This window comes from Platalea leucorodia (assembly GCF_965183815.1).
Source record: "Platalea leucorodia genome assembly, chromosome: 1".
Lineage (NCBI taxonomy): Eukaryota > Metazoa > Chordata > Aves > Pelecaniformes > Threskiornithidae > Platalea > Platalea leucorodia.
The window spans coordinates 9,247,773-9,266,964 of NC_138823.1; the positions used below are offsets into that span (position 1 = coordinate 9,247,773).

Consider the following 19,192-nt stretch of genomic DNA (forward strand, 5'->3'; position numbering starts at 1 on the left):
CTTGTCTCAGACACAATCACGAAAGAACTTCTATTAAAAAAGGAATTAAATGGTTAAAGCAATTAATACTAATTCAAATGGGCTTTCAGAAACCTAGGCTGTCAAATTAACTAGGAGTCAAGTTTTAGAAGAGAATAAATTTCATTGCATAATAATGGTGTTGATGTGGACATCTACAAGGGCCTTCCAATTTTTTGATAGCAAACCAAAGTGATGCAAATCACAAAAATCAATGGGAAACCTGTGAGCTCATCAGTCACAAGATGAAAATCTATCTATCTATCTAGCCAGTTTTTAGCCAGAATAAAAAAGGTGCAAATTTCTTTTCTCCACTAGATTTACACTGATCCCAGGCTTCATGGAGGGTTTGTTATCTCAGATTCAGCACAATGGTGATGCTGTCGTGCCACCTGCAAATGGAGCTGGTTCTTATCCCACCAGCCTGGAGAAGCAGCAGAGCTCTCCCTCTACAGACCCTCCCTGCACCACGTACAAGTGCCACTGCTGGAGCACAATTCCATCCCTTGCTCCCAAAATGAGTGAGCGTGGGAAAGCCTGGAGAGTATCCAAGGAGAACGGTGGGAGGGACCAGAGGACACAAAAGCTTGCTTCTTCCTGCAAGGCACAAAGCCCTTTATCTGTTTAGTTTATCAGAGAATAAAGAGCTGACTTAACCACAGTGTCTAAGTGTACACATAAGGAAGAGGAAATAAGATGTTTAAGAGTGTGGGTAATTATCCATTGGAACAAATTACTAAGTGTTGTGGTGAATTTTCCATTATCGTGAAGTTTATTCAATCACCTTCAGATGTACTGGGAATTTTTTATCTCTCCTTAAAATCATGGTCTATTTCAGACACAAGTTACTGTGGGAAGTCCTTAGCTTGCATTAAATGGCAGCTTTTATCAGATTGCCACACACTCCCCTCTAGCCTTACAGTTATTCAACTGCCATCAGGCAAACATGAAAGTTACTTCATAACATGCTACAAAAACTTAGCAAACATGATTACAGACAGACAAAAGTCTCAGTCTGAAATTTAAAGTTTAAAATCATTTACATTTGGAACAGAAGACCTGTGGTACAACTGGAAAAGTGTCAATACAGCAGTTTCCAGAATGGGTTTAACCCATTCTGGAGATGAAGAGTAGCTGTAAACTTGGCATCAAGATCTGCATTTCTCAGAGCTCAGCACTGCTACAAATTACCGTTTTGATCAGAATGTATCTCTATTTGAAATAATTGAAAAGGCCAACATTAATATCCGATTACACGAGCTCTGAATAGACAACTGATTCTTCCAAGATTTAAAGTGCCATTTTTTTCTTGAAAGAAAAATTATTTGAAAAACACAAGTCAGCCATCAAAGACAACAATAATCCTAAAGAACAGACTGCTGCAAAAAGATGCAGAAGTAACAGTGACTTGATTATGCAAATAAACAGTCAAGTTCTGCCAAATTCAAACATCTGGCGCTCATCTGTTCTTCCGGGACTAAGTGGTTCCATCAGAAACACTTCATGGTGCCAGCATCTTTTAACTTGCAAAGAAAAAATCTGCATATAGATTGAATAACTATTTATAGCCATATTATCACAGAAAAGCGGGACTGTTTCTGGCATATGAGCTAGCCAAGACACAGAGATGAAAATGGCAGAAGGCAGGACTAATCTACTGCACCTTAATTTAGCAGCTCCCATATAACTGTTGTGCCCTATTATTGTCATTCACGCAGTAGCTTCGTGATGAAAACACATTTTTGTACATCTCTTGACAGTGCTCTGCGCCCTTCCCAACCCACAGCAGTTCAGACATACTCTGGCAGGCCTGATAGAGCGGGGCAGCCGAGACCCATCGACGCTGTTGCACATCACACTGAAACGACGTGCTGGAAGAGGCGCTGTGGAAGCCCTGGCGACAAACCAGCCGGCACTGCTGAACGCTTGAAGCTTGCCCAGAAATGTTTTCACAAAATACAGCTCCGTTGAGAACAGATGAGGCACCGAATGGCAGAGTACACTGCGGACCTTTAGGCACATGAGAAAGGGGATACATTAGTGGCATGCTATGAAGCACTTCTAGTAAAAAGTCCGCATAATCTCATATCAACAGAGAAAACCTAGACAGAACCTTATGCATTTCCCACTCATCTCAACTTGGATCAGGTTTGATGTCAGCATGGTTCAGTTTACTAAAGCTGATGAAAAGAGACATATTGTCTTTGATGGGTAATGCTTTGGTTCCAGAAAGCTATGTGCATGGTTTCTAAGAACAGATAAGTTTAAAACAGTCACGAATAAATTTGAGCAGGAAATGAGAAGGAGGTTTCTAACCATCAGCAGAACAAACCTTTACAAAAGATATCGGAGAAAATAGGCAGGGCCAAAAAAAATCTCAATTCTCTTTAGAATGAAGTTTGAAAACTTTAAGATGAGGAACTCATGACTATGGTGTCTTCAACAGCACCAGGATGTTTCTGGTGACTCAGCAGGTCCTTAACAGTAGTACACAGCTTCGGAGTTGGAGCACAAAGTTTAGCCTGTCAACTCACTCTGCATCAATACAGTCATTTCAACCCTGCTAGCCTGCTGTAACAGACAATAGCAGGCTAACTACAATGATAATTAATTTCTACTAATCAGTACAAACCAACGCCTTCACTCAATCTTAGCCAAATCCCAATGTAATTACCGAATATACCTAGTAATAATGAAACACTTCTGAGTTCTAAAGCTACAAAACATAGGAAGAAAAACCAACTTCCTCACTTAGAAATAAACATAAAGAAAAAGATGTCCTCATATCATACAATTCACTTGTTTGGTGTATGTATAGATCATTTTCCAAATACCAATGCTCAGATCGGTCCCAGCCTCCCTAGTCACTGGAGGAAGGCAAACCCTGCTGAAGGTTCAGGTCTGAGCAGCCTCTCTCTCCTCTTCTGATGGAGATGTGGAGATTAATTTCTTAACTTAGCAGCCACTTCAGTTAAAGCTTAAAACATTGCAGGATGAATCTGGGATCCAGTGTGCACAGCACATCTTTGTTTTCCAACCCTGAGAATTTCAATGCCAAAATAAAAGGCTTTCATATCTGTCTCTCTGAATTGCCAAATGCATTTTTTTTCCAAGTCTCTTTATAGCATCTTTTCTGCAATAACTCTGTAAATGGGGCCACTACATTCCTCCTCTTCACTCATTGACTCTGTATCCAGTTTCTTTTTCAGTAAAGGTGGAAACCTGGCATACTTGCTTAACAAACTTAATAAACCTCCTGAGATTTTAGGATCAAAAGATATCACTGTAAAAGAGACAGTAATACTTACCCTGACCAATGTAAACTACATCCACCATTATGTGTAAATTATATTAATATCTCTTAATATGAAGTATATAAAAATCAGTCTATGTCTCTTTATTGCTCTAACACATTTTTATATCCAGAAAGTCAAATCCAGTCTCAGCCACGTGCTGCTATAGTCTTTTACTGCCTGTTCCAATGAGAGCTGGTATGAAAACTAGAAAAATAACCAGCCCTCAAAACATAACTGATGGATGGTTTCCTGGTGTGGTTCACAGGTTTCAGTTCGCAATCAGTAATTTGCTCATTTACCCCTCTATAGATGTCATCTCATTTACTATCATTATCAAGCCTACACCATCTTGTCGTTCTTCTATTTCTGCCCCAATTTCTCGATCCTCTAAGAGTGAATCAGAATCCAGCTGAATATTAACACTTCTTTCATAGGTGTTTCTAAAGATTTCTATAAGGAAAATACTGTCTTGAGGACCTTCTCTGGAAGGCTTTCTCTCTATCTCCACTCAGAGCTATGGAAAATGGGTATCAGGATGGGAGATGCATGTGAGGACTGCTGGGATACTTGGCATCATCTCTCCAGTGCATGTCAACTAGAAAAAGTAGGATTCTACCTCTGATGGAAATGATTAAGCTAATGAAAACCTCATTGCATGCATTGGGCACTATGAGTTATTACTTGTTGTTTACAGCTGTCTGTTCTGATGTTGGAGGAGAAGTTTATCATATTTTCCTACCACAACAGCTTCTTTTGCTGATAGACAAGATCTCCAAGATAGTGAGATAGTACTCCCTTGCCTTTTTCCTGAACAATTATTAGTAGTTCCCAGGACTGTATAAGGCTGGGTAGATTGAGAGGAAAAATAACCTTTGCTTCTTTATTCTTACACAATAACTGAGTTGTTTAGCATGAAAAAGTTCCATTACTATTTCAAAATCCAGGAAAATCATTAAACATTATTTCAATGGTATTTCTATGCAGAAAATAACAAATAGCTTTCAGTAAAGCCAGGTTTCCACTGTATTTTCAAAGCACTTCTCTCTCTCAGCTCAGTCTTAAAAAAGAGAGGTCATTAATCATTCAGTCACTGTTTCTTCTAGGGAAAGTACAGCATTACAGGATCCCAAGAAACAGCAGATGTGCACGCAAAATGGAAAATCATCTTAGGGGCATATCTCGGGGTACACCTACACCATCCTTAGAACATATTGCATAAATTTCCTTGGAATTTAGGGGGAAACCTAGAAAATGAGCTTTCATGGAGAGAAGGAGATATCAAGGACTTCTTAACATTTACAACTAGTTCTGACTTTTCTCTGGCCTACTATAAACACTTCCACTTTTCCCTGTTCACCTTCAGAGTCTATGGGAAAGTCAATCTGTACTTCTGAGTGCCGGGTATCGCGTTGAGTTCCTCCAGCTGATCCAAACAAAATAAATATCACACAGACCCATGTCCCACAGAGATACTAGCCCATAACCTGAAAGCAAGATGGCAGCAGCACTGTACTTGTTATACCGATTAGCTCTGCTTCTCTGCAGAGCTAGAAGCCATATTGGACTGCTACGTTCACATGGATATGCCACCCTCGCTCTGGAGCTCATCTCTTCAGAGCTCAGTTGGGCGTCTCCACACATCACCACACTGCATGGAGCAGATACAACCCTGGGGTCTCCTCGCAACTTCTCATAAAATTCCATCCGCGTAGATCTCTATTGGTACAAAAGAGTTCAAAGAAAATTATGTTGGTGGTGGTTTCCAGGTTGGCTGAGGAGTTATCTAATTGACTAAAATGATGCCTTACAGCTAGCTGGGCTGACGCAATCAGGTATTTGTTTCGTGAGCATGTATTGCTCTTTATATAGCAGAATCACGAAAGGAAACCGAAGCAATTTCTTATCATGTGGTCTCATTTTCTTAAATCTACCAGCAGTTCTCATTTAAAAAAAACGAAAGAACTATGGAAACAGAAGTGTCCTGCGGGCACTAGTTGAAGGTTTTCTTTTTACATCTCTAGTTTCCACTAATCGTTACACTTCAGACCATAGCCTTGTAGAAATTTTAATTTGTTTTGCTTCGCTTCAGTGATGGGGAGCTGTATAAAGGCTTTGCAAATTAAATTTATCCAAATGTCTCCCATTTGGACATCTCACTGGAAACGGTGAGTGAATTCCAGTGCTTCGCGGCTCTGGTCATGCAGGAAACACTGTGAATATGTAGTGCTTTGGCACGTCCTTTTCACAACTCTGGTCACAAGGCAAGAGTAGAAATGGCAGAAGCATACATTTTTCAAATTTTATTTTAGTCGGTTGAATGGCTTTTAATCCCAGAGCCAGCTCAGTCTGGAACAGGTTCAAGTTTGCACCAAGCTGTTCAGATTGACATTTTAGCTAAGTTTAATAGCTCAACTGCTTTGATTTAACCAGTTTTATGAATAAAGAAAACTCAAAGATGCATTCCCTTCTCCTTTTGCCCTGACAAAGCACTTGAAGAAAACTAGACATTGTGTCCAGGTAGGTCTGAAATCTGCTGTAACACAAAGATAACCATACCTCTTGAGCAAAAATCTCTGTAAAGACCTGAACAAAGAAGCTTAAATACAACTAAATACTGGAAAAAGTTAGGATCTGGGTCAAGTACCAGACCTGGGCTTACTCAGAAGCAATGCGCCTCAAGCAAGAACTCACTTGCACATGCAGGTCTTCCTCCGCTGACTCGTGTCCCTGGAACCTCTTCTCCATTGTCGAAGACACACCAGCAGCTCTCTTGATCCTGGCTGCACTGCACGGGTGAGAAAGTCCCGTTGTCCCCTTCACACTGGGGGATGTAGCCTTTGCCAACTTCTCGTAAACGAGTTTTAGACTTCAGCATATTACAGAAACTGGAACCTTTAAAGAGAGAAATTTGTTTCAAGATACAGAGCAGAAGACAACAAACTGATCATCTGCAGAAATGAACTACGCTAATGTCCAGAATTGTCCTAAAGAGCAGTGCTTTCGGCCTGTTTTTGTGTAAGGAAGAAAGGTGAGTGTTCATGAAACCATAAATAATTTGAATCATTATAGAAACGTGAAATTTTACTTCCACTAGAAAAAAATACATTTTTTTCCAGGGATTAAAGTGCAGTTTATATGAGTTTGCATCAATAAAATAGTGGCAAAAATATTGATATTTATTCTGTATTAATATCTTTTTTTTGCCATAAATTTGATAGCGTATCATTTAGATGCTGATTTTTTTTAATCAAAATAATCTTTTTAATAAGAATTTTTGAGCGAGGTCATTTTAAGTGTAACAGTATAATTATTTACATTTTAAAATAGTCAAAATGTCCCAGTTTAATACCTTTAAAACTGGGAAAAAAACAACCATGGAAGAGCAATACTTATTGTCTCCTACAAACAAACAAAACAGAGACACGAGCGTACAGAACCACCCCCTGAGAAGATGATCCAAAAAGTTCAGTCCAAACTTGAGACAAAGTTTGTTCTTACTAATTTTGTTCATCTGCTTGTAAACCTGTTTAACGAATGATTACACAACTCACTGAACACGCAGTTACTTATCCTCCATCACGCCTGTTGCAGGTCTGCATGGGCATGTATCATTAGCCCCCGCATTAGCCCAAAAGAAAGCAGACTTGCTGCACCAGATGAAAGTACTCTCTAACTCACTGTCCTCTCCTGAGGACCATGCAAAATGGACTCACTGACTGGACGTGGCCCAGTTCCCACAGCTCAGGATTCACTGCCTTAGAAAACTCATCCACAAGCCCAAAGAATTTTCTATGGTGGTAAGAAATGGAAGGAAAAAATGCATAGAAGCCTGTTCATTAGTTTGTCTAGACTGGTGTATTTCTGGTGTTATGGAAGTAAAGGATAACTATTTTCAGATACCCTTTCAATGTTGATGTGCTTGTATGTACCACGTCACTGAGGAATTAAACTGTAAGCCCCCTGTGTTTCACAGGTATCATTCTGAAAAGGAAAGTACGTATGCCGCAAAGCATGAGGCATTGCCACTAGTGTCACAGGCTGTGGGGAAAGCATTACTCACACTCAGGATTGCCATCCAAATCTTTGCTGCCACGCTGAAATACTTCTCCTGACACAGGATCTACACACCAAATATCTGTGTCGGATCTCTGTAGCACAGAGTACTCTCCTGTCTACAAAGAACCAATTACATATCAATGCAGAGCAATCTATATTAATACAGACATGCTACAATCCATACCCCAAAGTTTGGTTAAAATATTTGATTATATTTACATTTTTCCATTAATACAACATGTTGAAAAGAAACACAAAATATTAAAATACAGTCTACCTAATTTAATACACAGACCAGGTGCTGAGAGAAGCAGTATGCAGACTGAAAGCCCATTGAGATGAAGTTGTACTATAATCTTGGTTTGAAATATCTGTTCCTTGCCCATCTCAGGGCTCTATCCTGCTCACTGACATGTTTTGAGAGCATCATGGACCCTATTTTGGGATACCTGCATCCAACTCCCTCTCATCCTGACATTCCCTCACAGCTCAGGAAGAAAGAGCCCCCCAAATGTCAGTCAATTAAATTGTGCCTTTTAAGCACAGCTCTGCAAAAGGCCTAGGCAGAGCCACCCTGAAGGAGGGCAGTGCAGGCAGGGACAGAGCTTCCTATTCCCGGTCTTCATCTCAAAACTATTTAAATTCTGCCTTATGGAGGGCTACACCTGCTGCTTGTTTTGTCTTACTCTTTTCTTTCAGGTTAATAGGAATGCACAAGGGATGCTTAAGGAGCATAGACTGAAACCATATGGGCCTTTGGCATGGTGTAAGAAAAACTGGGGAGGTTTTGTTTCTTCCTTTCTCAGTCATGTTAAATCACCTCAAGGCAGTAGGGGACAAATAGATCAGCTGTAGAGGCATCCAGCTTTGAACCGCTCTGTCTCCAGCTGGAAATTAAGGCATTGGTTCGAGATCGCTGACACGATGTCTGGCCTGTAAGAGGGAAAACATACATGCATGTTAAAATAAAATCGAGTTCTCAAACCTAAGCTAGAGAAAGGGGTACATCTCCAGCTCCTTCGCACATCTCCATTAGGCTCTACTACAGCCTCAGGCAGGGAATTCCTGATCAGTGTTTGATAACCACAGAATGGTTGAGGTTAGAAGGGACCTCTGGACACGTTTGGTTGGACATCTGGTCCAACACCCCTGCTCAAGCAGGGCCACCAACAGTAGAGGGTCCATTCTCAAATCATGCAAGTCAAAATCACACATAGTGAAATTAAATGAACTAGCAAAACAAGCATAAAATTCCTTTTTGTTTTCTTGCAATGGTTAGAAACAAGCCTTTTTTCATGCATATCATACTAGTATTTTCAATAAATATTAAAATTTGTAAGAACAGGTAAAGACAAATATTTAGGAAGAAAAAACAACTGACATTTGGGAAGTTCTGCTGCACGTGAGACTAAGGAATCCATAACATAACGTCCTCGCTCATCCACACACCAGCAATGACCTGGCCAGGGAAGAAAAACAGCTGTAGTTTAGATGTTGCACTGCAGCATGCTTTGTTGCATACTGGGAAGATTTTCATCCTCAGCAGCTCTATGGAATGTGATCAGTAAATCTAAGTCACAGTTAACTCTGCTATCCAGAGATAAGTAGACCACACCTGAGAGCAGTGGTGAGAATGGAAATGTAGCAGCTCTGGTGAGATTCTTCCATTGCAGCCCTATCCTGCAGCGTATCATCTACTCCCAGCAATTTGGTATCATCCACAAACTTGCTGAGAGTGCACTCCATCTCATCGTCCTGGTCATTAATGAAGGCATTAAGCAATACCAGCCCCCGAAATGACCCCTGAGGAACACTACTAGCAGTGAGCAACTGAACATTGACTGATTTTTGAGCCCCAATGATCTGCCACTTGAGTCCCTCACTCCAGTCAATTTTCCACCCATCTTGTGGACCACTTCACCTCTCTTCAGTTTGGCTACAAGAATACAGGTTTTCCATCCTTTTATTAGAATTCTGCTTAGCTTTTCTTTGTTCAGACAGCCCGAAGTATCTTATTAGCAATTGCTCACCTGTGCTCTCATAGCACTGAGTTGGTTCCCAGTTTCCCAGGCCATCACACTGTGGGATGTAAGGGAGAAAACCCAGCTGTGTTGCTTCCCCAGCAGAACGTTTTGAAGTAAAGTGACTCCGCCAGTAGAAATGCAAGACTATAAAAGATAAGTAAAAGAAAGCTATTAGTGGCCAATACAAGATATTTTAAATGCACATTTTCGCAAACACCTGAACATTCCCTGTACTTTAGAAGACAAATTTACAAATGCTGCAAGTACATAAAGGCTGCTAAATGTCCAGATCTAATATATGTATCATGTCATACATATAAGACAACTGAAATCAGCTCTTGGGTTGGCAGGTTAATTACACTGATTAATTACACCTGCTGAATTGCACCTGTTTTTCAGCAAAGTTGAATTTGACACAGAGTACTCTTGCACAGATCCTGGGCATTAATCCATTTAATTAAGCTCTCATCTCTCTTTCACCTACCTGACCGTGCAGCCAGCTGGAGAGCATAGTCACTGCCCGATAACAGCTTTTCAGAGACCACCACCTCTGTCTTGTAGGACTGGGCAGAACGCAGGAGGTCATTGTCTGTGAGCTGTATTCCCTTTGCCATCAAGAAGCTTTCTCCAAAAGGGAAGTGGGAACTATTTGATGCTACGATGAGCTGCTCTGCCTCCTCTATAAATTTCATGGCTTCCTGCTTAACACCTTCACATATACCAGGACCTGTAGAACCAGAGGGTATTTTAATGCCTTTCATCTAAATCCAATAAAGCTTTGCATGCGAAAACTAGCTGGTCTTTTAATTAGCATCTTGTGTTTCCTCCTGCACTTGCTCAGTTTTGAGTTGCTTAATGAAGCAAGCAAACGAGACTCGTCAATGCTTAGCTATATAACCACAAGTGTCCAAGAGCACCAGGAATCACCCCAACATTCTCCAAGTCTTGGGCCAAAGCCTTGATAATTTTAAGTTACCTCCTCATCATTGGTTACAAATGGAGTTATATGCCTCTACAGAACTGTTCCTCAGTCACTGTCATTAAAAAAGTGGATAATCAGAAAAGAGAGTGAGAAAGGAAACTGAAGGTATATCACTTGGGTCCCGAGTGGCAGCTGACACTCAACCTGTCCTCTCCATACATCTACTGACTCAGATATGGCAGTTCAACACACTGAACCAACTCAGTGAAAGCTTCTCCACTAAAATAACTCTTTTCTAATCTGCTTTGTCCCCTTTATTCCCCATTTGCCCACAGGACTGCCATCTCCAGGACTCCTTGCCCAATTGGAAGTTTGCCATTCATTGTCCTGTCTCTTCCTCCCAGCTGGAAAATTACTATGTGATGACAATGGTTTTAGTACTACATTTATAATATAGGTCATCTGCTGAAGTAGCCTCAAAGAAGGCTCAACAGCTTTGGTGGTGATGCCTAGACAGAGGGCTTACCAAACTTCAGTGCTGGCCTCACTCTTCTCCTAGTGACTTCTAGGGGATATCTGTTACTCTTGACTGCATAGTAAGAAATAGTAAAGAAAATTCCTCTTCCCTCATTTTAAGGCATTCTTGAAATTGATTTACATCACAGCGTAATCGTGAATTTTCCATACAATTCTTCACACACTGTTTCTAACTTCAAAGTGTCCTTTGCTGTCTGGCTAAGTATCTTCTGCAAAAACATTATATGTCCAAAATCCAAATTATAAAATCTACACAAACTTGATACAGAACTTAAGTCCTCCTTATTCCCAAAGTTGAGACACCACTTATTTACCAAAAATGAGTTACCCCACCTCTGGGGGCCAGTGACGATGGCAGTATTGATGATCTTTCTGACAAATCATTGTCTCCTACCTCAGAGCACTTGAAAGGACTTTCTTCTTGTGGCATAAAAGCAAAGACCAGAAACACTGCTACTTATGTACCAGAAATTCTTACTTACATGATGGGACCTGGTTCGCTTCTGCCTTTGTTCCTTGCAGCTCTTTTCCTTTGCTATCAACACACCAACAATCACGAAGTTCAAAGTGGCTTAATGGAGCACTGAAATCAGTATAGGGTCCTGGGTAATAGGTCAGCTGCTCATTCAGAAGCTGCCAGAATGTATATGGATCCAGTAAAATGTTCTTGGATGCATAGGTCACGTTTCCTTCCAGCACTTCAGTTGGGAGATCAGTGAAGGAGGAATACCTGGTGAATGCTGGGAAGACATTCTGGTGCCCAGCCTCATACAAAGCTTTAACAAAAGCTGAAAAGCCTTTGGAAGACGTTTCTTTATATCCAGTTATGATGTTCAATAGATTAGCAATGGGCAGAGTTTTGCCTTGGTTGTTCTCTGCAATCCACCTTTCATACCACTCAAAGGCTTGCTCGGAAGGTCCACTGCACTGCACCTGCCTCCAGGCACCGTCAGCATCACACTGCGGCAGGTAAATGCTGGAGAGCTGAGACAGAGCACTTGGATCTGACAACAGGAGTTTCACAGCCTTTAGAAACTCCTGACCAGCTGTTATTTGGCAAGCACTTGGGCCTGGGGAAAAGAAAAACATGCACAGCATGTCTTATGAATGCACTGAAGATATACAATACCCCCTAACCCCCTTGTACTATAAACACCATTACTAAAACTTGGTCACTTATCCCAATACCAGCAACAACACTTCTCGCCTGTTATTAAGAGAGCCAATGCTATTAAGCTCCCATGCTGAACCAGGGTAAGATTTCCAAAGGCATTGAGCACTGAAAGACATATATAGATATGATTTTTTTTAAATATTTGACCACATTAGGTGCCTGTAGTTCTTCCTGGGGGATAGGTGCCTGGTGACACTAAATGCCTTCCTCAATCTGTTCACACCAGCTAGGTATTTTCAGATACACTTGATAATCTGGTAGTTAATTCGTATTCAGCCAATCCCTGCAGAAGCAACCATCTGAATGGTAGGATAATACTAATTTTATTTCCCCTTGGGCCTAACCAGAATTTTCAGATTCTGTTGTCCTCTCTTCCTATTCTCTACTGACTGTTGCAGCTGAATATAAAAATATCATCCTTCAAAATGGTGGAGTGAGTTTTTTTCGGAAGCCTTTTCTGCCATCTCCAGAACCACATTTCATTTTGCCACCAAGCAGCTCTACAAACCTAGCGAAACATAGGAGCTCATATCCTTTTGAGCACCAGAGAATTATGAACCTGTTTATTTTTGATTGCACTACAAATAGGTTGCTAGATATAATTTCTCTATTAATTCAGATCATTGCAATAAATTCCCCATTACTTCTGCAAACTGCTATTCAAAGGAGCTCCTTCACTATGTACCACTGTCATCTGCTGGATACTCTGCTATTCCTTCCAAAATGAGATGCAGGCTCTTCTTTTGGTCTGTTCTCCCCGTTGATGTGCCATTTTCAGTTCACAGAAACTCGAAAGACAAATATCCCTAGCCTATGTGCTTCCTTCTTCCTTTGTATTACATTACTAGAAGGGCAGAAGAGGCAGTTCATAGTCTATAAGCAAGCTGCAATGCCAAATTGATGTCTGACAAGTCATTTGTGACTCGCTTTTCAGGCCTGACTGCGTGACCTTTACGAGAAACCTATTAGCCTTTGAAACCCTTTCCTACATTTGGCCTCCTGTGACATCCTACCAAGTTGAGGATATATTCTTGAGCTAAAAGACTAAAAGATGTTCATGGGTTAAAGCACCAAAGCTCTTCAGTTCTCAGGACAAGGATGAGCCAGTGACCATGCCCAGGTGACTTGGTCCTGGAAGTAAAAGGGCTTTTTCACTTGGCATGGGTCACATCCAGTTACACAGATGCTCCAGGTCTCATGGGCATCATGGATGTTATTTATACTAGCTACACAAGTAAGTAGAGACAGATGCCAATGATATGCTCATCAACAAGGCAAGACCTCAGGCTCCTCTGTTTTGAGCATGCCTACCCTCACCCCCTGAAAGAAGAGGGGTCTGTCTTTAAGACTTAGGATATCAAGGTTTACGTACACTGTATTTCCCACTGTTCCCCTGCAACTGTAGGGCTGACTCGCTTTCCTGTTAGGGGACAATATTGTTTGTATACATCATCCATACATTTCCAGATATAATGAGATATGAAGAAAGAATCATGAAATTCCAACACAATAAGGAAGCATCTTTAAATTCCCAGTCCCTAGGACTTACATTGCATCGGCTTTCCAGCTTTTCCCCTTATTCCTGGAATAGTCTTGCCATTCAAATCAACACAGAAGCAATTTGTTCCATAACACTGGAGTGGCAGAAAGTCTCCATCCTCGGTACAAGAGGGAACAAAAAGATCTGATCCCGCTGGCAGGCTTTGCTTCAAGTTTTGCAGGTTTCTCCTTTGCTTCTCACAATCAGTGGGACACCTTGGACGTTTGCCTTGAACTCTTGAGCCTGGAACTTCCTTACCTGAAGTGTCCAAACACCAGCACTCTCCTGCATAGCATTGAACTTCCTCATACCTCCCCTCCTTGGTGCATGTTGGAACAAACAGGTCCCTTGGCTCCTCACCACAGTCTTTGGATCCCAATGCTAGTTTCACCACTTCACCTAAATCTTCAGCAGCGCTTTTGGGGACAGAAATCACTTCTTGAAGAAAAGTAAAGAACTCCGGTAATTCCAGAACAGAGGAAAGGAACTTCATCATATTCTGATTGTCCTGTAGAGTTACTGTGCGGCCAAAGCTGCCTACAAGAGGCTCACTCATAATGGAGCTCCCCTTTGATACCTCTAATGAAAATGCCTCAGCTGATTCCAGAAGGCCTTGGCCGTTATCCCTCTCTGCCACATCCTCCTGTGGGAAAAATTGGCCAATGCTGTGTTTCCCACTAGTGCCAAGTGCCCCTGTGAAGTTAAACTGGATCAAATTCTTCAAGAACTTTCCTCCAAAGAGGTTTTCTTGGAAACGCTTTGGATTGGCAGTAAATTGCAGTGCCACTTGAGCCAGTTCCCTTGATGGGAACATCCCTGTGATGGCTTCACTAAGGGTGGTTTCTAGCCCAGGAATCTGGCTGACATACGGGCTTTGTGCAACTGGGGACGACAATCCAGAGTCCAGAAACAGCTCCTTGAAGGAGGGAGGGCAGGGTCTTGAGAAGCCAGCTATTTTTTGTGACTGCATATCTAGCATGGAAAACAAATTGTGCTGACTGAAGTACCCAGCAGGGCCATAAAAGATCCTCGACAAGGCCCGTCGTCTCTCAGAGATGCACACTCGTTCTTCACCTAGACAAAGATTTAAAAAAAGATGCAAATTTTGGAACTTCCAAAACCTGTAACTCTATGGCTATCTTTAAAGTAGTCTCATCAGAAACCACATAAAAGTATAGTTTAACCTGCATCTAGTTCCTCAACTACGCATCACGCACATTGATAAGGAAATTTGAACTGTTGTTGAATATGGTCTATAAATAAAATTCTCCAGTCAAGACATAAAGTGAAAGGAAACATTCCTTCACAACGCCTGAGTTGTAGTCTTCTGGTTCTATTGTTTACCAATGTAAATCCTCATTCCTGTTTCCATGCTGAAAGAATGAATAAAGTCTTTTCCAAATATGTTAGCTCTCTGGTAGGATGCCTGCTTCTAATGAAAACCTCCAATGATCCAGGTGCAATATGTGGACCTAAGAAAGAGAAATAGACTGCAGAAAAACAGAAAGTTATTTTAACCAGTGCCCACTAATGAGGAATTTATGGAGGTTTCCTACCTAGATCTTCAGTTTCATAGTGAAGTGTTGAAAACAAATTGTTAAAATTAGCAGTAATAGAGTGCTAAGGACCAGATGGCATTCACAAATGAGCTCTAAAGGAAAAAAATACAAAATTTCAACAAAAATAGTGAAATGTCAGGGTACTGAGGGCACCAAGAGTGGCCCCAGCTGCCCACATCCTGGGCCAAGCTATGTCATAGGTACACACCTGCATCCAGCCCCGTCTGCACGTTCATATACAGACAGCAATGCCTCCAAGTTAGGATGCAACACATCACTGAAGAAGGACTTCTGAAAATGTCAGCTTAATGCTCAAAAGCCATCAAAAAAGGAAAAACTTAGTAGATATAAAGACACCAAGAGTCAAACAGACAGGCCAGTTATGGCACTGACTGGATCTCTGGAACGCATGCGGCAGCTTGAATCGTGTGCCACACGGTCACCTTGCCTTGAAAAGCAGCAGAATTACAGAGAAGGGATGCAAAAGTAGCAGAATTATAGAGAAGGGATGCAAAATTATTTTGAGGACAGAACAGCTTTTCCAGTAGGAAAGACTATTCAGCCTGGACAAAAAAATATGATAAAGGTTTTTAAAAAACCAGGATTTTCCACGACATTCACAATAGACAATTATTATTCAGTATTTCTCACAGTATCAGAATTAAAATGGTCCAGAAGTAGAGCACATAATTATGATCATGAAATTTATTGCCAGAGGATGCTGGGAAGGATAAAAGGTTAAAGAGCAATTAGGCAAATCCCTGGAAGATGACTCCATAGAGGAGTGCTGAACATAATGATCCTGATTCAGCCTCCAGTCTGGGGACTCCCTAGCCTGCAGGCAACAGGCAGGGTATACGGAAGCTACATATATGTCCCATGTTTCTCACGCTTTCTCTCTAAGCACCACTGCTGTCCCTGTAGGGAACAGGATGGTGAATAAACAGCTTTGGTCTGCTCCAGCATGGCCTCCCCTGGGCTCCCTGCCCCATCCCCATTTATTCTACATTCAGGCAATATGATAAAGCAGTCATAAATCCTGTTAACAGTCAGGATAAAAGCTGGAAATCTTAAAAGCTGCTGAAATAGATTTGCAAGTAATCTGAGGCTCTGTGATCAGCATCTTTCTCACTCCTCCTTGTCACACCCTTGCCCTGCTCCGCAGGTCCTGGCAGGGGCTCAGCGTCCCTCACAGTGGTTCCTTTGTAAAGGCATTTTCTGTAGGATGGGCCCCTTCTGTTTTCAGTGTTGGCTCTTGGTAAGAGGGATGCAGAACATTCCTCTGGGGACCAATAAGTTAGCGTAAGCCACGATCCCGCAAGTATGCTAATATGAAACAAATGTAGGATCACGGTCTTTAAATGCTTTCTCCTCCTACCCACTGTTGAATGAAATCAAAGCAGAGTGAGAAGGAATAAGCAGGAAAGGACTGCTGGGGTGAATTTACTGTAAAGGTCTGAAAAGGAGAATGTCCCTCTCAGGACTGCCTGGTCATGCGAGTACCCCATGTGCTACTCACACCTAGATCTCTGCCTCCTCCAGCATTCACGCTGCTGAGCGTGAGACTTGAAGATATTAAAGAGAAGTAATACAGAGCAGAACTGGAGACACGCATGTGGCATGTAACTGTCTGAACACAGACTGCAGCTATAGCCTCATGTAATACCTTCTCGGGAGTTAGTCTGCAAAACCTCTGCAGAGATTTTTCCCTGCTTAAATTTCCTGAGTCCACCAATAAAAGCTGCAAGCTGCATCAAGTCATTGCCCCCCCCCCCCCCCCAAAAAAAAATCATCAGTAGGGCTCAGCAAAGCACATTCAAAGAGAAAAAAAAGAGTCCCAACATATGGCGAGGCCTCTCAGAGGTTCCCTTGCAATATCCTTGGCGATCAGCCTCGGAGGCATTTCATTTCACAGGAAGCCTGTCTGTGCCCAGAGCACTCCGAGGGACTGGGAGCCGTGACACCCAGGGTAGGTTCCTCCGTCTCTGCCTGCGTGGTAAGGCTGCGTCTCGCAGACAGAGCAATTACCTTCCCCGAAGGCGGCCCCTGCGCTAAGACCTTGTGCTCCCCAGCCTTCCAGCGCAATCCTGAATATTTAGGTAGTGAGCTCCGGAGTGAAGGTTTTTAACTTTCCTCCTCCCCTCTGGCCCTTTGACATTTCTGCTGTCATTTCCATTTGGAGAACTGATGTGATGGTGTATACCTAATGAAATCTCTCAAAGCCCAAACCCATACACCTTTTCCAAAATGTTTGTTTTGGTTTGGTTTTTTTACTGGATTTGGCAATTTTCATGCAGTGACAGAGATGGGGGAAAAAATGCTCAGGATGAGAGATGCCTTAGATATTCCATAGCATTTTTCCAAATGAAGGAGGTAAAACCCAAACCCACCATCACTGGCTTCCTTATATTATCCCAGATATTCTGATCTAGTGCCTCAGCCCATGGAGTCAAGAGACAGATATGGCTGCAAAGAAAAGCCTTGCTGTATGCAAAAATGAAGGGCTAAGCAAAGGTCATAAAGGAAAATAAAGGGAATATGACATTTAATAATTTATTAAAATGTGACTTTTAACCCCAGGGAGGTTTTTGGATCCCAGTTTTTGAAGACCAGAATCTGTCAGTGCTGGGAAGGGACCTGGTCCTTCAGGTATCTTTCTAAAGACAAAATTTCCGCAGTGGATGAAGTGTTTGGAGAGGGAAGGTGAACGGGCTTGGCTTGAATTTGAAGCATACATGGATCTACAAGCAACAGTGCTTGTTAGCTCCTTTTCTCTTCCTACATCTCGCACAGAGGTTGGCCTCTCACAGACACCGGCTGGGGGAAGCACTGAAGGACAATGGCTGGCATTTGCACCACGCTTCGACAATTACTACAAAATTATTCCCCCCGACTCCCTTTGATTTTTCCAAGAAAAATGAAAGTGATGCACACAGACTGAAGCAAGTAAATGAACACAAGAGATGTACTCGTTTTTCCTTTTCTAAGCCTCATACATACCGCAGGCCGGGGGCTGTCCTCGGCTCTTTGTGCCCTGGACCTCTTGCCCTTTGGTGTCCACACACCAGCAGTGTCCTCCCTGCTGACACTGCGCTGGCGTGTAGCTCCCATCAGCATCACAAGACGGCACGTAGGCGTGCTGGTAACGCAGGGCTGCGTACCGCTCAACCTCACACTTTGAGGGGCCTGGAAGAAAAACAGTATGTGTTAAGGAGGGAAAGCTCAAAGTTTCAGAGCCATCTCTGCTTGATCCTATCATTTGCCTATTTAGGGGAAAAAGAAAAAATAAAGTTTCATTTCCTGACTGTTTTCAGTGAAACTTCAAGTACCAGCTCAAAATGCAAATTCTCCATCCTCCTTTCCCCTGGAGAATTGGCCCCAGGGTTTTCTGCTGTAGGTAGCATGTCTGAAAACTAAACAGAAAATAAAACCTCAACAGAGTTTTCAGCCATAGTCATGGGTAGGCAGAGTAGCAGCATCTGCTGGGAGCCGTGCTGGAGGCTAGGTGAGCTCTGGCTCTTAATGCAAATGCAAAGGTGGTCAACAGAGACAGATGTGCAGCTTGGGAGACCAAGATGCACATAGGGATCAATGTTTCTGGTGAGAACAAGGCATTGCTCCTGTAAAAGCATCTGCACCTGACTGTTGAGATTTGGTCTGGGACCACCCAATTTCTTCCATTTCCCTCTGCAGGGATCTGAAGACCCTATTCCTGTCAAACTGGCCTTAATGGCAGAGAAACCAAAACTCCATAAAGCAAATTTTCTGAGTTATGATCTCTCCAGTACTAGACTCCACCTTTCCAACAGAAAGGTTGTTTGTTTATATAAACCTACAGTCCTACAGCCTAAATATTTCTCACCTTCAAGAGCTTCCCAGCTACACTCAGCTACCAGGTTGAGGCAGCAAGAGCATCACATCAGAGCAACCTGTTCATCAAGGAAGTCTGACAACTTTCCTAATGCCTGTGGCTTCAGGTGGTGGCGTGAAATCTGGGTAAGTCAGTCAGTCACCAAAGCAGTCCTTGTCAGCGGCTGAGGAACGTGATCATATCTCCATCTTGTGG

The 19,192-nt window shown here is 42.2% G+C and overlaps 1 protein-coding gene across 1 annotated transcript in view; it reads right to left on the reverse strand.

Moving 5' to 3' along the window:
* Window positions 1–19,192, reverse strand: part of TG (thyroglobulin) — a gene marked incomplete at both ends in the record, with an annotated part of 159,517 nt that overhangs the window by 129,790 nt on the left and 10,535 nt on the right. The window contains 10 exons of the mRNA XM_082325442.1: window positions 1,819–2,028; window positions 6,006–6,199; window positions 7,371–7,486; window positions 8,191–8,303; window positions 8,752–8,829; window positions 9,401–9,538; window positions 9,879–10,121; window positions 11,336–11,923; window positions 13,577–14,641; window positions 18,127–18,312. Of these exons, the coding sequence (XP_082181568.1) occupies window positions 1,819–2,028; window positions 6,006–6,199; window positions 7,371–7,486; window positions 8,191–8,303; window positions 8,752–8,829; window positions 9,401–9,538; window positions 9,879–10,121; window positions 11,336–11,923; window positions 13,577–14,641; window positions 18,127–18,312 (2,931 nt within the window). The remainder of the gene's footprint in view (window positions 1–1,818; window positions 2,029–6,005; window positions 6,200–7,370; window positions 7,487–8,190; window positions 8,304–8,751; window positions 8,830–9,400; window positions 9,539–9,878; window positions 10,122–11,335; window positions 11,924–13,576; window positions 14,642–18,126; window positions 18,313–19,192) is intronic.